The following is a 17,145-nucleotide window of genomic DNA, read 5'->3' as shown; positions in this document are numbered from 1 at the left end:
CAAGCCAAGGCATGTACGCCACTGGCGGGCGTCACTGTCGCCGCTTTCGGCTTACGTGGGGAGCTCGTAGGCAGCGGGAAACGAATTAACGAGCAGCCGTATGACGGTAGTGAAGCAAAACTATTGATAAATTGTCTGTCGATGGTGTGAATAGTTTTCTTTTGATGGTGAAAAAAAAGGGACTATTCAAAGTACTAACTATCGGTAGCTATACGATATTTCGCTGTGAAACTATCGAGAATATAACAAAAAGGTACCGATTATAGTACTATGCATAGTGTTGCGCGGTAGTTCGCTATTGACCGTGGGGTGTATATTATGCTAGTGGTATCGCCAGAAATTTCGCGGTAGCTAACCGTCAGTAACACTCGGTTCGTGCTACTGGGAGCGAGGAATCGTCGTCAATATTACGTTGCAGCGTTTACGTGAGCTTACATAATCGATCGTGAGCTACCGATAGGTGATGTCGATATCGATCGCCTGGTAAATCGGTACTATTATTGGCAGTTTTTGTACTATCGCTAGTTTTGCGCATCACTAACGGGCGGTCCTTTGGACCGACTGCCCTGGCATCATCTCTTGTTCTGTTGTTACAAAGCTGCCAGGACTATATAAGCTTGTGCATGCAGGTTTGGATGAGCCAAGCAAGAACTTCGTGACGTCATTGCGGTGCATCGAAACAAATTTTAGCGAGGTGTTTTTGTTTTCTCTTTTCTTTCCCTGCCGGTTGCTCAACGGGACCTTGTGCATGCTTTCTGTCTTGCATTGCGACGTCATGTACGTACCGGATTGTTGCGCATGCGCAGAAATGGATTCCTTGTGGATGCCTTCTGCCTTGCATTGTGACGTCATCTACTTGCCGGATCGCTGCGTATATATGCGCAGAAATGGCAGAGCCCGCTTTCCCTTCATGGGCCGTCGCGTAGGCCGCAATGGCCATGGTGTAGCCAATCCCGTCGCAGTGTCGAAACCATTGGGCAACAAAAAAGACTTCGTCGAAACCCCGCCGGCGTTGCCGCATATTGTTTCCTCGGAAGCGTGGTGCGAAAGCGCTCGTGTAATCCGATATAGGAGCGCGTTAAGGAACTCTGCGGGCGGTGGTCAATTCGATTATGGGTGTGGTTCTGGACGTTGTCGAATTCGGCGGTGGCGTGACACGTTGAGCCAATTCGGAGAGGAGGCCTCGAGGGCTACTGCCACGGACTCTTGGCTCAACTTGCCGCGATCAACAAATTTGACGTTGTGGAGGAATTATAACTCGACGGTGTCTCCAGCATTTGCATCCCATCTTCCAAGTTTCGAGCTTCTGGGAACACATCATTGGACTATATATAGCCGGTGCTGGAACTACAGGCGACGTTTCGGAGTCGTTCCGTTCCGTCTGTGATGAAGTGCGCGAAACGCTTTAAAAGTCGTTTTCTAGTCTGTTGCGTAAGAAAAAGGAAAGCGAAAAAAGAAAGTTCGCCGAGTGATAGTTATCCTTGGGAGTGAACAGAGGCTTCGAAGGATGGCGTCAGGCCGCCGGCAAATGTCGCTCCCAAGGCTGCTGCTGCCGACGCAGCCGGGTCAGAAAAAAAATTGCGCTGGACTTTGCTTGGCGCCTCCGCGTTCTCGTTTGCCCTCGGTCCCTGACCGCGTGCAGACAGCCAAGGCCTTCGGTGCCCGCTTTTTTACGCAGTGGCTGCTGGCGTCCCCTCGACAGTCTCGGGAGGAAAAGGGCAAAAAACTCGTCTCTGCCTACAAGTGGCTGCGGCTGTCGCCACACACTCTAAGCTGGTGAACGATTTACAGGGCGGCACGACGACTTGCGACAGCGCATGCGGTAGTACACGTACTCGTTCGGGCCTGACCGGCGTGACAGAACGAATGATGATGATGATGATGATGGCGTGATCACGTTCCGCCGTTGTGTACACACAACCGCGTCTGTCCGACTTGTGTCCCTGGATTTACGCCACGGCGCGGCCTTCTCACTGTCCATTCGGAATGCTCAGTTTTGTTCCTTCTTTTTTTGTGATCGTATTTGTAATTATCATTGCTGTACTGTACTCCAGTACTAGATGCAGTGTATGTCCTTAACTTCCAATTTCTGTGTTTGCATTTTATTGCGATATCGGACACGGACACTCCAGGCGCGTTTCTGCCGTCTCCATGAGGTTTCCAACATGAGTGAAAACGTGTGATGCAAGGGTGAGCTGGCGAACGCGGTTCAATCTCGCGTGTGCGAGCGAGGCAAGGGGGGTGAGGCGAGAGAGGAGGGGCGTTCTTCTCGGGCGACTGCTACGCTGCCTCGATATCCTCGCTCGCCGCTCCGTACATAGTGGTGACAACCGCGGCGTCTACTACGGCTTTGGCCACGCGAATCGGGGACACCGTAGTAAACGCCTTTGGGCTATTTCACATGGCGCGATTGGGGCGAAAAAAAAAAATCGTTCTGCCGCGCACGTCGCGCAGCGATTTTCGCTGTCAGCTTTCACATGCGTTTGCAGCAGCGTGGTTTCCGTCGCAGCGATGCGCAAGGTTGCCTCCTGCTCACGAAGTATCCATGCCTGCATCGTTAAATAAAAACAACATGGAAACTAGTCACATATTCGAATTTTCCTATTATTGTTCGATAATGTAATAGGTACACCATTTTTTAACGTATAAAAGCGTTGAGACTTTACGACAACTTGCATATACGGTGAGTGAGGCGCTGCACAACACCGCAAGTATGAGCGTGCGGCTTGTGCGGCGTCGGTCGGGTGGTTCCGTTTAGTACACTCTAGTTTCCTTGTTACTATAGAAGCCACAACTTTCTTTCCTGGATGAGTATTTGCTTTTGGAGAAGAACAAGCTACTGTTGTGTGCATGTATAAGCAGCTGGCGCAAGTTGTAGCGATAAAGAGGTCGACGACGGTGGCGACCAAGTGGGTACGTGCCTTATGTTGGAGCGGCGTCCTTCTCCCGACCTGGATAGCGTGCAGCTTCTCCTTTTGAACGAATTGTGTAAGCGGAAGAAAAGAAAAATGTTTGTGAAGCTCCTAAGCCGCAAGAGCTGGTCGGTACGCCCTATTAAAACATAGCTAAAACTGGCGCGCGACGTTGCTCCACAGAGCTATACCGCCGCGCGTAAAACAGGAAAGCGCCTATTTTGACGGCGCTTTGTTTCGTCACACATTGCCCCTCCCACATCGCGCCGATTGCTGCGACTCGGCGACGTCGCGGTGGTCGCTGAGCGACGGAATTCGCTGTGTCGCTGACTGAAAGTCGCGTCATGTGAAACAGCCTTTTGGCGGACGCCGTATAGGGACGCGTTGCCGGCGCTCGTGTGTCTTCAAAGCGATCTGCGACGTGGATAAAGCATCCTCCCGCGCGGGCCTCATCATCAAAGCGATCTGCGGTGTTTTCAGAGTGCGCGTAGTGCCGGTATCTTCGTATGCGCTGTGCTTTCGACGTTTCGTTGGCGTTGAGGCGACAGACGCACGGAGGTCAATTGGCTCGCGGCTGCTGCTGCGATTGGAAACTCCAGCGTTTTCACAGACAGTTTCCGCTGTCATCGAGCGATGTTCGTTTACCTGCGGGTGGGTGACACCGTGCTGATTAATTTAGTTAAAACACGTTGACGGGCTGGTTGGTTTGAATCCATGATAGAATGTGTAAGCACGACTGAACAAGGACGTAGAAAGAAGCAGACACACAAAGAGTCTTTGTGTGTCTGTTTCTTTCTACGTCCTCGCTGAGTCACGCTCACACATTCAGTCATTGTTAATTTAGTTAGTAAGCGAATGTTTACAAGTTCGTACGGCCGATGAAACTACTATCCTTACTTCGCGCAACTGTCTAGTAATTTGCTGTCGCAATCGGTGCTTCGCCTTTCTCGGCGGAACTGCGAATTTTTTTCTTGCTCCCTGCTGTCTGACTACCCGTTTTGATGTTGATGCTAGTCCTGTTAACATATCCTGTACATACGGTTACCCCTACACTCCTCCCGATGACCACCTTCTGCGCCGTTGCATGGTAAATAAATGAAATCACGCGCAATTTGCTTATGACGAATAGGCGGCCTCGATGTTTGGAATAGTGCTTCCGCTAGGTCCATTGTTTGTGTCCCACTCGTGCCTGCAACCGTGACCGACGTATGCGCAATTTCGCAGTTTTCCGTGCCGTCGCGTGCTTGCATGTGTATACGCAGGTCCGAGCTCTGCGTCGTGCCTCCCGATAATATTGCTCGGTGTGGTCGCTCGGATGCGTACCCGCCGCCACTGCTTGTACAATCGACGTCAACGGATCGGCCGTAGTATAACGACGCGCATGATGCGAGTAGCTTGTTCTTCTTGTTCTTTTCTTTCCCTCGCAGTAAATGTACGCCGAGATAGCGGCCGGCCAGTGCACGCCTTTCGCGGTACACGCAATATTGCCGCGCGACTGGCCGCTAGAGACACTTTGTGTGCAGTATTCGCGGGCTTTCACGCTTGGAAAATCGCTTTTATGTAACGCGTATTGAGGAAGAGAAAGCTGTATCGGGAGTTTCTCATGTCGCTCTGTGCAATCTTGTCTTTGGGAGCTTTCCATCTATTTATAATGTTTAAGAAGTTGATCAATTAAGACTAATTATGTAATTAGACGGAATGAAAGAAAAATAGTTTGACTATCTCCAAGCGACGTCAGACAACCTCACCTTTGTTCTATCCAGGTACGTGGCATTCGCATATTTTTTTTAAAACCCTGGCTAAAGTTAGCTAAGACACCCTGTATAGGGAAGCGAGTTGGGCCAGTTTCGATTAGCAAGACGCGGCGGTGCTCAGACTCCGTGGCGTTCTGCTGGTCGCCCGAGCACGAGGTCGCAGATTCGACTACCGGCGGCGGCCGCATTTCGACAGGGGCGGAGTGCACAAGAAACGCCCGTGGGCTCATTAGATTCATGTGCAACCGTGTACGCTATAAAGAACCCCAGGTGGTCAAAGTTAACCCGAAGTCCCGGCGTCTCTGTCATAATCGCAGTGTTCCATTGGGACGTTAAAACATAAATAAATAAATAAATAAATAAATCAATCAATCAATCAATCAACACACGGCCGTTTTTTTTTTAACATCCCGTTCAATCGATACGTGCTCGCTGCGACCGGTATCCAACCTATTAGCGGCTGCTTCTCTGAAACGGTGGACGGTGATCGCGGATTCATTGTTCGGTGTGTGCGTGCGCGTCTACCTACCCTACGAGCGTATAATTCTGGGCGCGGTCGGCGAAGTGGGAAATGCGCACCTCGTGCTGGCGATTTCGCTCTCTCCTCCCACTGCGCGCGCGCCGACCTAAACAAACGTGATCGATGGCTCCGACGGGGGCTACAACGCTGGCGCGCCGCTCCGCTGCCGCCCCCCCTCCCCCCCCCCCCCTTGCGCGGCCGCGTCCCCCCGTAGCGGCCCAGCCCCTAAAAAACGGACGCCGGTGCTGCGGCGCGGGCTGGACCTTGGCACGCTTCGCTGGTCGAGCGGCGGTAACCTCGCTCCCTCCAACCTCGCCGTCGCTCTCCGCGCGCGCGCGCACACAAATTGCACCCGCAGCAAGCACCACCGTCGCCCACAACAACAACGCCGCATGCAGCTTGGCAACCGCTCTCCTCTGTCAGTCATCGCAGGCGGCGACGCTCGCTGGGCGAGTGGGCTCGCTTTCTCGCATGCGCGCACCTCTCTGCGTCGCCGTCGGGTTGGCCTTGTGGGCGTTGCCTGCCGTTTGCTGGTCTCCTTCCTTCGTTGGGTTTTGCCGCCGACCGGTGTTATGGCGACGCGAAGAAGAGTTGGCTTAGTGCCTCTCAACAGTGTCAGCTAGTTGGTGTGCTATATACGCCGGTCGCAGAGGTCATTGAAATGGTGGCACCGAGGGGTGATGGTGTTTCATCTGCGCAAGTGGCACGTACCCGACACACAGACACACACGCACAGACAGAGAATGAACGAAAGTTCTTCTAACCTAAATTTGTTCAGGGTCTGGGGCCGCGGCTCGCATTTCGGGTTTTCGGGGACGCGGCATACATCCGAACCGGGAACGTACGCGCGAGTTATACCTTCGAATCGAATAAAGTTTTTCCTTCAAATACAAGGAGAGGGCATTTGCAAGAACTAAGCTGCGTCGAACAGTAGCCTCGGGCCACGGATTCTCTCCGCAGGCTTCCTATAACGATCAGACATATATCCTCCAGGGAATCGAAGAACGGCGTCTCCCAGATGTTCGTCGCCTGAAATGTGTGCCTTATTACGATCGGCCTGCAGGGGTACTGACCTGCGCACCTTTCCGAGTATTGTTGGTTGGTTCGCTGTCGCCTTCACGGTCTACTTGGAGCAAGAGAACTCCCGGAAAAGGGTGTTTTGTTGTGCGTTTTCACGGGCCCCAGAATTCGTCACAGTCGAATGACAGTCGCGGCGGCTATCTGAGGAGTCAGCTCTGGAATCAAGAGGCGTCAGCTGGGGTCAAGCGTGACAAGTTGTTTACGAGGACCCGCTCCGCTCTGTGTGTTCTGTGAATCCAAAGTGTGGATGTGAGTGTGTAAACCCTCCCCCTCGAAGGCGGGTCGACTACGACGACATTGGACGGTCCGATTGGACGAAGGCTGCGGCAGTTTTCCCTCACCTATGGATCTAGGGAGGACAGAGGGTTTTTAAGCAGCAGTTTTTCGGCTGCTCGGGGTGCTTCGTGCTGTGTGCTTCCTTTTCAGTCTTGCTAGACTGATGAACTGTATCTCCTGTCTTCATTTAGATATTGTAAATAAATCCCGTAGCCCTCGTTCACGATGAGAGCAAGTTCCTCCCTACAACCACGTCCCAAGCGTGGGTGAGTTGGACGACGGGCATGGGCCAGCTACCACATTTTTACATGCCCGACTACAATCCTACAACTGGTTGCCAGCGGTGGGATTGTCCTCCAACCCTTACAGCCTCCAGAAGGTGTCACACGCAGCCGCCGTGGGCATCTTGTGGATCCCGCCGTTCGTAGCTGTCTCTCTCTCTCTCTCCCAATATGTGCCAGGTTTGTGACTGCACGCTGCTGTTGGGCGTTCACTGTTTCCGAGAGCCCTCTTCCCCTTTCTGCGCCAGTTTCTGGCGCAGCCTGCCTGTCGCACCGCTCGTCTCTCGCTGTTGACTCTGTGATGTCCCCAGCCGGGTCGTCACGGTGTGTGTGTACGCCCGGCCTGCACTTGCGGAGGAGGCCGTGGTTACAGCGCGCGCGCGCTCGCTTTGTTGTCGCCTCTGCGCGCGCTCCTATTTTTGGCTCGTACGTGCGCGCGCACAGACAAAAGGACGAAAACACTGCTTGTTGCGCCTCGTCCACCGCGGTGCCAAAGTTGATGCCGTTGTTTTCCCCCCAGCTTTCGTGTGCCCGCCCGTCAGTCGCACAATAGGGTGCGCCCGCGCGCGGAGCAAAGGGCGCGGTCGTTGTCACGTGACGACCATTTAGTGTGTTTTCTAGCGGGACTGAGTTTTTTTTTTTTTTCCTGTTCTGTTCTTGGTCCGTTCCTGGGGGCGCGCTTCGCGAAGTGTTCCCGTTCATTCTTAGCGCCTCCGCTGGCGTACGACGACCCCGTCGCCAGGAGCTCCCGAGATGGGAGGAGCGAACCCATACAGATCGACGTAAATAGGTCAGATGCGAGCGATTATTTGTATTTGCGGTGCGGTGCAGGCGAATTCACTTTTGAAAACCCCGTTCGTCGCGGCCGCGAGAAATTGGGGCGGGGGCATATTTACAAATTTAGTTTTGTTTGCTGTGCTTTTACTCTTCTGGTCGTCGCTCGCGCTTTCGACGATCTTTCGAACGATAGAAATCTGATGACGAAACGGAGCAATGTCGGCTATGCGGAGTACGTAGACTGTTTATTCAGCAGTCGTACGCCTGAGAATTGGCGCCTTCGGATAATCGAGAAAGTCGCGTAATGACATCGTCCAGACGTGTTTCACTACTCGTGCACGGTGAGCACTTCTATAAGGCACCCTGCTGTGCCTCCGCTCGAGCTCGAAGAGGGCGGCCGCTCGGACAATTGCGAGGACGTCTTCGCAGCGATCGTCGCGTTGTCAGTCCAGCAATATTTGTGCGTAAAGTTAGGTTGAATTGCGCGCGCGCGCTTTGTTCCTGGTTTGGAGGAACGCTGTTTGGACTCAAACGGCGGGCGGGCGAGCGATCGCGAGCGCGTGATTGTTGTCGCCGGAGTTAGAAGAGACGGGCGCGGCCTGGGAGCGCGCGCGGGGGGGGGGGGGGGGGGGGGGGGGGGGAGGCGTCTGTCAACGCTTCTAGCTATATTGGTCCGGCGCGCGCTTTGCGACAGCTGCTTGCGTGGGCGCCTCGAGTGGTGCGTTAAACACGCGTGCGCGCGCGCCTACATGTGTATATACAGTCGTAAAAACGGGAGGGGTGCACGGTCGACTCACCCGCTTGTTGCCGTTCTTCCATACACGGTCGCTTGTTTGTGCAATCGCGCGGTCCGCGCGGTTGTGTTTGAGAGACCTCCCCGCCCGCCGCCTTCGCTGTCCTCTCTCTCGTGTCGTTATCGCGGGGGGACTCGCTTTAGCGTCGTTCGGCCCTCTTCCATCAGGTTGCCTCGTTGTTCTCTCGTCGAAGTGCGCAACAGTTTGTTGCTGTCACGCGTGCGGCTGCTCTCACTTGAGCGCGCGCTCACGGAGAGTTCGCGCGCGGTGCGAACAACCGCGTACGCGCCAAGTGTCGTCGTCTCTTTCCTCGTCCTACTGCGTCCGCCGAGCGATGAAGTTGTGCCAGTTCGGACACACTGGCGTCGCGCGTCTCGCTCTCTTCGCGGGGTGGCTTCACGGCAGCGCGCGGCTGTGTGCGGGGGAGATCGCTTTCCAGCAGTGGCAAGTATAGCAGGCGTAGTTGTGCGATGCCGGTATGGTGGCGTATCGCCGCGTATGCCACTCGCATAATTGTTATTGCCATGACTGTTGGTGTCATTATATTTTTTTTTGTTTCGCCGCGGTGATTCTGTGAGCATCGTTTAGATCCCCCTAGTTAAAGAGAGAGAGACACAGAAGTGGCCCGCGGTGTTATTCTGAACGCGTTGCCCGTCCAGAACAACGCATCCAGAATCACACCGCCGCTACGCTGCAGCTGGCAGCGGCGTACTGCACGCCTTGTCCGCCGCCCAACAACGCAGGCCTTAAGTCTGCTGCTCCAGAGTTCTGGTACCTGACGACGGCTCATGTCAGATACGCCCCGGTAGTCTTGGAAACTGCGGTTTAAGACTCTTCTGTTTGGTTTTTCGTTTGCCAATATCTACAGCGACGCGCATGTGCAGCCAGTCCCCCCTCACCCTTCTCACACCGCCCCATTCCTTTATCTCATCTCGCAGGAAAGCCCGCCGGAAAGACAAGGATGCATCTTCGAGCGGCGGCGGCGGCCAAGAGGAGCCCAAGATGTACCTGGAGTCGACGGTGCTCGAGTGCACCATCCCCGAGTCGCGACTGCGCGACCTGGTGGACCTGCCCGAGGGGCTCGACTACAACGAGTGGCTCGCATCGCACAGTGAGCGCCCTATCTCGCCCCCCCCCCCCCCCCCCCCCCCTTTTCGCTAGTCACCACTACCGTTCTCAGAAATTCTCTTTGCTGCACTGTCCTATCGACGCTTTCCGCCAGGGGTCGCTGTCTCTCCAGTCGCAGCTTTGCAAGTTTGTACACGCAACGTCGGTGGTTCTGAAAGGGACTTGAGAAACAGTGGCTGCACCATTTGTTGTTTGCACCAAAGAGGAAAAAGTGCGCAGTGCTTCATTTTTTTTTGTGGTTTCAAGCCGAGCGTTGTGCCATATCCAACAAAGGGGTAAACGGCCAACAACTGTACCTTTGGATATTTGTATTCATTGTTCCCGTTGGCCTTGTAGACGTAAAACGAAACTCCCACTGAAGCTTTTCAGGAGAATGGGGCAGTGAACTGGCTTGTGCTTGCTCATTCCTTCAGTGCTTGGTCAGTGGCTCACAACAGCTTCACAATTTATATTTTATGCAGCCCAAAATCTGACAGCCAGGAGCTCGTATAAAGTGACGACACATTAATGCGCAGTGTTTTGATTAGGCTCTGCTTGCCGCAGAAATGAGCTGACATTTGGTGCTGTTTTGCTTATTTAACACCTAAAGTACCATTTCGTTTATTTATTTCAGTGATAAAATAATAATTTAGTTGGCTGCAGTTTAATCTCTACAGTGTAGTTTTTCTTGAGCACTGTGTTCACAGGAAGCTGCCAAGCTTAGGCGTTTTAAAAGATCCGCTCTTTCGCCTCAGCACGGTGCCAAGGTAGCAGGCAAACAGGCACATTGTGTCAGATTTGGTGAATAGTATTGGCATAGACGAGCTGCATAACGTCAATCACTTTATTTTAGCGTATCATCGCAGTTAACATTAATGTATTTGGATGTCACTTGGAACTTCTTATTATTGTGTATACTGAGAAGTTGTGCATACTGCTCTCAAGTCCTTTCACACAGGGAACTTCAGGCAGATCTGTGCAAATACTTTTTGTGCACTTGTCATATAACCTTGTTCTTTAAAGAGGTGGAGTTAGAAACCTATCGTAATAATGTAAAGCAGTGCACACCTTCCTGTGTTTGTATGTAAGCTAACTACTTCAGTTTCTTTATCTTAAAGCCATCGTGATTGACTTGATGTTCAACAGATGCCTCTGCTAGCTGGTATTTGCTATTGTAAGTTATGCAGTATGTAAATGAGAGCATTCATTTAAGAAGCAGCTGCATTGCATTTAACAAAACTCCACTTCACAGGCCAGCTTCAGCTGATACAAAAGTGAGCGCAAGTTGGGAGTCCATAGATGCCTTCCTTTTTCGCTCCTTGCATAATGTCTCTGCTGATTCCAGTATTCTTCAGTACAAGCGCAATCCTATCAATTGGTAGAACACCTCTTGAGGGACTTATTTGGATGAGGAAACTTCTGTACCTGGTAAATGCCTTTGAAAACCATTGAAGGTAAATCTATTTTATTGAACTCGCCTTACCTTGTAAAACGAAGTGAGACCTGATTGCATGAAACAAACCGCTTATTTTCAGTATTGGCATTCTGTGAACACACTTTCTTAGGTAACACATCCAGTGCAACCATTCATTACTGTTCTGCATCATATTTGTTGTACCTTCTCTGGACATCACACATTACCTTCCCCAGGACTTCAGTTTAAATTTTTGTAGTCCTGCATGAACAAACATGCTTCAAGAAAGGAGTATCTTTTCTTTTTAACCGTTTTGATTTATCTACATCACTTCTTTCACCTGCAGCACTGGCGTTCTTTGACCACATCAACCTCCTGTACGGGACGGTGTCCGAGTTTTGCACCATGTCTGGCTGCCCCGACATGACTGGCCCAGGCAACAGGTGCGTACCCAAAGCTCCAGGGTGTCGCGCCAATTTGCAGCGGTGCACGACTGCATGTCAAAGGGCCCGTCACAAGGTGCACTTGGAAATCTTGGTTGTTCACTCGAAAAGTTGTAAAGCACCATCCTCTAATTGTTCCACTGCGAGAATGTTTTTGAAGGTTTTGCAACTGCAGAGATAGAAGCAGATGAAATGCGGCGAGGCGATGGCACGAATGGGCCGAAGCTCTCTCCCTTGGCCTTGACCGATGTGCGCAAGTGACATTCTATCCCTACCTTTCATTTGTTACCTCCAAGTAGCCCAGTGTTGCTCTGCTGAGCTCAAGGCCCCAGGTTTGTTCCTGGCCACGGCGGCCACGTTTCAGTGAGGCAAAATGCAGAAGTCCTCATGAGATTAGATCTAGGTGCACCTGAAAGAACCCCATGTGGCCAAAATTAATTCAGAGTCCACCACTATGGCATGCCTCATAATCAGGTCGTGGTTTTGGCCCGTACAACCCCAGAATTATTTTGTTTTCCCCAGCCTTTTCCCATGACATCATCACCTCGCCCCATTTTTGTTGCGGCACAGTGCATACCTGGAGACAGGTTCATGCTCTGTGCATTTTCGTCGTGATCTTTTTAGTTGTTCTTGTTGCTGCTGTCTAAGTAGCTTCCTTAGGGGAGACACTGCTTGCATGAAATTATAGTCATTAAGCGTACAGTCAAATGAACTGCATTAAAATGTATCTATTAAACTTGAAGACGACTTTATCTCAAGGCAAGTTCATTTTGTTTGATTTTTCTGCAGGTCTTGTGCTCCGAGGTATTCATCCCAAAATGTCACTCAGTCGCGCATTCTGCGCTAGTCCAAAGGTAGTGCAGAGCAAACAGCATTATCGTTGTTGTTCCTTTTGCCCTGTGGAAAGAAGAAACCACCATGTGATGAGCTCACTTGCTCGTGGGTGTGTCTCTTTAGGGAGATTCCCGCCCCGGAATGTGAAATTAGTTGTACTTCAGGGCATAGGGCATCAAACTCCAGGCACAGTATTCTTCACTTCTGTAGCATTGGCCGAGTTTCTGAGAGGTAAAACTTCGACTGTTACTTTCTGGTACAGAGGTTTGAATGCACTCGAGGCATAGCATACTTTTTTATTTTATAACTTTTTTATTTTATTATTTTTTTATTTGTTTATGTATCAGCAAGGCGCTTTCGGATTCCTGCACCGGACATTCGCAGATAGCAAAACAACTTGGGGAGCGAGCCCAGAACAGCTATGGCTGTAGCACGTACATTTGTGTGCCATGATTGGGATGCATTAAGATTGTGCAGAAACCATGGATGGTGATTGTTAATGTGAGCAAATAGCCCAAACGAACTAATGAGCAAACGGGAGAGAGCGAACGTTCTCCTTGTCAGCTCCGGCTACCAACCACCGACCAACCATGAAAATGGCTGAAAGAGTCAAAGAAAGCCATTTGCTTTAATAAAGAGGTGATTAAAATAAATTTGGTAAAAAGCATTATGGGGGGCCACATAATCAAATTGTAATTTTGCCTCATAGAACAAAAAGTTAGGTTCGGTTTATAATTTATTGTAATTTAATTATAAGATCAGTTCCTGGGTGAACTGTTCGGAAAATAAGGACATTTGCGTACGTATGTGTGTCAAATCATAAAAAAATTCTTAGATGTATATATATAAGTTCCCCTGCTTCTCGGTCATTATACATATATATATATATATATATATATATATATACATATATATATATATATATAGAGAGAGAGAGAGAGGTTTTCACATCGGGAAAATAACGCTGTGCCTATAATGTGAATACTCATTCAATAATGACCTTTAGTTAGGCTCACACTTTTTGACCATAATTGCATGTGTGTCCATTGCCAAGCTCGAGGTTGAGGTTTCGGTCCTGGCCACAACAATGAATATATTCTCATGTATTGTGCATTGGGTGCACATTAAAAAACCCAGATGGCCAAAATTAATCCGGTGCCCCCCACTAGAGCGGGCCTTACACCCAACTGTGCAGCTAAAATATTTGCGGTGGAGGAGGGGTGCGGGCTTATGCAATCTCTTTACCTAGGCACCTAATTGATCTGTGCAAGGTGTAAGCGCTAAAAAAAAAAAGAAAAGAGGAACGACAGTTTGGTTTGTTTATCCATGATGACAAGTCACCATTGAACAAAACAATCACACCGTGTGATGACAGGAGAGAGGTTGCTTTGTTTTTTTAACTCATTGCCGCATGCATTTCAGTTGATTGTGTTCTTGCTCGTCAACTTGTCTGTAACGGTACTTGTTACAGGCCCATTGGCAGGCTATGATGAGTTCCATTCTGCGTGCAGGGTGTTTACAATGCATGGAAAACTTCTGGGAGATTCACGTTCACTTATGCATTGCCTGGCAATATGGCCTCCCTTTATTGCTTTGTGCCCTTCAACCTTGTGCTGTCATAGTTTACTACCGATTTTCTACGTTGTTGCACTTGCCAGTTCTGTCTGCTTCATAGTGCCAGCTTTCACACCTTCATTTTGTCTCCTATTGCCAGTGGCTTTTTTTTTTTGCTGATGGGGGCAAGTTAGAATGCATCTTTCTCGGATTTGGGAGACCTGCCCATTGTATTTCATATTTACGGTGGCATTTTCCTCTACATAACACCGTGATCCTCTTACGTCATATCTTTATTACTTCTGTTTCAAAGATTATTGAACAAGTTGTTTGATAGGACCCACTGCTCTTTTCTTCCTCTGGCTGTGCTTATTTTAATTTTGTTTAAGAAATCGTGAGTGACCTTGCACTCTCTTGCAGCGGAATTCAGTGAAATCATTCCTGCCTACTCGTGCTAAGTTTGGCACTAGTAACGAAATAACTCTTGCCTTGTTCCATCATATGACCTGTTGCTATAACACTGCCACATAATATCTCTGCTATGATTTCAACAGCTTTTGCCTAACGGTGGGGTATAACGCTTACCAGTTGTATGCACAAAGTAATTTTCTCTGCTTCAATCAGCATTTTAGAGAGCCACAGGATAGCTCGTGTCTGCGACGGGTGATTTCAGTTCAACGGATGCTTTTGTTTGTGCACGTAAATATCGCACTAGTTGTTGTTAAGGCCAGTGTCTTCTACAAAGCATTTACTTAAAGTGTTATATGATGCCTCAGCTCAGTTTTGTGCTGTTTTGTTGCAGTTGCAGATGCAATTCCTTGTGTTTGCTGAAGCTCCACTTCCTTTCCCCTAGAAGAGATTGAGTAGGCTCCAAGCGACTGACTGTATGGACAGACTGCATGCAGCAAAGGGAAATTAATAACCTGTCGAGCAGCAGGCAAACTACAGTAATTCCCACGGGCCTTGTTCACAGTTGGAACATGCGAGGCTTTTTCACCTCACCTATCTATGGAAGGAAAGAAACATGCGCATAGGAATTTCTCAACTGGACTAGTTTGTTTATGTTCAACATTGTGAACAGCACAAACCATGCAACAAGGGATATACGAACAGGACAGAGGCACTCTTCGCACATAAGCGAATCTGACCTGTTCATATATCACTTGTCTCGTCGTCTGATTTGTTCACCATGCTGAATTCTTGCATAGAATGAACAGTGGCACAACTTTTGTTCCCTAATGGTCTTTTCTGTGCACTTAGATGTCGCTGTGCACTCGAGTGTCAGGCTTAGACATGTTTGTTTGTTGAGCAGGTTTCTCGTTAGTTCACTCTTGTATCCCTGGTGCAATCTTGTAAGCGAGACGGGGCTTGTGAGAGGTGCACATCTGCCGAGTGTACAGCCAGAAGGATAAACGAATAAATATGGGTCGCTGGGGCCAAATCTCACAGGCACCAACCTTGCCTCACACACTGCTGGTTTGTGTGATACCGGGAGCTGCCATCATCTCCACGTGAGGTCGCGCGTACCTAGTCTTAGCTTGACACACCAGTCCCTTCTACCATGTGATGCTAGCCGCACAAGCGTTGCTGGTTGAGGTGAGCATTAATCTTGGAATGAACCTGTCAGGTTCGATGCCGACTCAAGTGCGGCTGGTCAAGTTCTGTTGAAATGCGACTTGCTCGCACTTCCCTTTCTGTCTTGGGCATGGTGTAAGAAATACATATTCTTCGGGTGTGGGCACGTCGCAAAAATGCCGCAACAAATGCCGCATACTAGCAAAAAACAGAACAAAAGAAAATGGTCTCGCTGCCATCGCAACTGGCAGAATGTCTACTCGCTTATCTCTCACAGGACTGGCACGAATGTTTCTGTCTGGTTCGCATTTCCCATTTCCTGCTTCCAATGCACTTTCCACAGAAAATGTTGCCGCTTCTCCTGTGACAGACCTATGATCGGACAGTCATGTCGTGCGCCTTTTTGAAAGAAGTCTTCAGGCCTTCCTGCAAGGCGTGCTGTCCACACCTAAAAAGTACATCTTACACCACCGTGGTCTTTGCATTTGACATGATTTGTCGCACAAGTTGAAATGTGATCAGGAAAAGTTATAACTAAAACATGTCTTTTGTTAAATTATGGGAACTTAGTTGCTCAACATTTTGTTCCCTCGAAACATTACCAAACAAAGCATATATCACTCAAGCATCACATACACCGGTGGAGGCAAAAATGAGAAAGTGCATGCTACCCCAGATCTGATTTGCATTTCAGTTCATGCTGATAGTAGTACCTTGCTTGATGCCTGTTCTCTTTCTTTCTCCTGTGCAGGCAATACCTGTGGTTTGATGAGAAAGGGAAGAAGTGCAAGGTGGCTGCTCCCCAGTACATAGACTATGTGATGACCTTCACCCAAAAGACGGTCAACGATGAGTCCCTCTTCCCAACAAAGTTTGGTGAGTGCTCTGTTCTCTTAATTGCATGCCACTTGCTAGGCTGCCAGCAGTACTACTTGCTGCGAGGACACAGGGACTGAGCCATCATGCAGCTAACTTAGAGGTCACAAAAACAATTTCAAGGCATTATAAATGGTTTATTCAATTGATTGTATGTGCGTCATGAAGTGTCACTTCATCCCATCATATTCTCTGAACATTAAATTAAGCGCAGTTGGCTTGATTACTCTGTAAGTAGTGAGAAAAGGACGAGGAGGACTGTCACTTGCTGCAGGGTGACCTAGCCTTGCAAACGCTGCCGGCAGTTCCCCCCCCCCCCCCCTTCCCTTGAGTGCCACCTATATCAAACGTGGTAGCGTCTGAAGCATGCCACAGTCTATCTGGTAACACCCGGTATCGCAAGGAACTCGACATGGAAAGCAACATGTTGCTCTTTATCAAAATCACTGGACAGCAGGGTTTGCCATTCACGCACCAACCGCATATCAAGTATGAACTCTAGGAGCTGAAGCACCTCTCTCCTAAATATACATTGTCATCGTGGGAGCAAAATGGCACTTGCACTTGGATGCAGGACAATCTTGCGCTTCAGTCAATCTATTAATACTTTCTGCATCCAACTCGGGACACACTAGTAAGTGAGAGTCAATGTCGCCAAAAGCTTAACAGTGCATGCACAAGGACAGTGGCAGTCCTAGACATTGCTTTTGGGGGGAACAATTAAAAAGAAGATGACTGTAGTGTGCTTACAACTTGATGCATTTACATGAGCAGCAGCATTTATAAACCCATTGTGATCAATGTAACCCATCGTGGCCCGCCATTTGCAGAAATATTCCGCGAATGTGTGAGAGAGGGGTGCCCCCCCAAGAAATGCTCTTGTCTACAGACCAGTAGAACAGGTTATTGTTTCCATTGAACAGCTTTGGCTTTGTAACCCCCAATTTC

The 17,145-nt window shown here is 49.6% G+C and overlaps 1 protein-coding gene across 3 annotated transcripts in view; it reads left to right on the top strand.

The window, feature by feature from the left end:
• Positions 1-17,145, top strand: part of Mob2 (MOB kinase activator 2) — a 156,455-nt gene that overhangs the window by 123,785 nt on the left and 15,525 nt on the right. For 2 of the 3 annotated variants that reach the window (XM_072287946.1, XM_072287945.1), the window contains exons 2-4: positions 9,333-9,505; positions 11,262-11,358; positions 16,073-16,197. In XM_072287946.1, coding sequence (XP_072144047.1) covers positions 9,333-9,505; positions 11,262-11,358; positions 16,073-16,197 — 395 coding nt within the window. Of the gene's footprint in view, positions 1-8,653; positions 8,839-9,332; positions 9,506-11,261; positions 11,359-16,072; positions 16,198-17,145 lie in introns of those variants that run through there. The other variant, XM_072287944.1, reaches the window with a different exon arrangement.

This window comes from Dermacentor andersoni, chromosome 4 (genome assembly GCF_023375885.2).
Source record: "Dermacentor andersoni chromosome 4, qqDerAnde1_hic_scaffold, whole genome shotgun sequence".
NCBI lineage: Eukaryota > Metazoa > Arthropoda > Arachnida > Ixodida > Ixodidae > Dermacentor > Dermacentor andersoni.
This window is presented reverse-complemented; position numbering and strand designations above follow the sequence as displayed.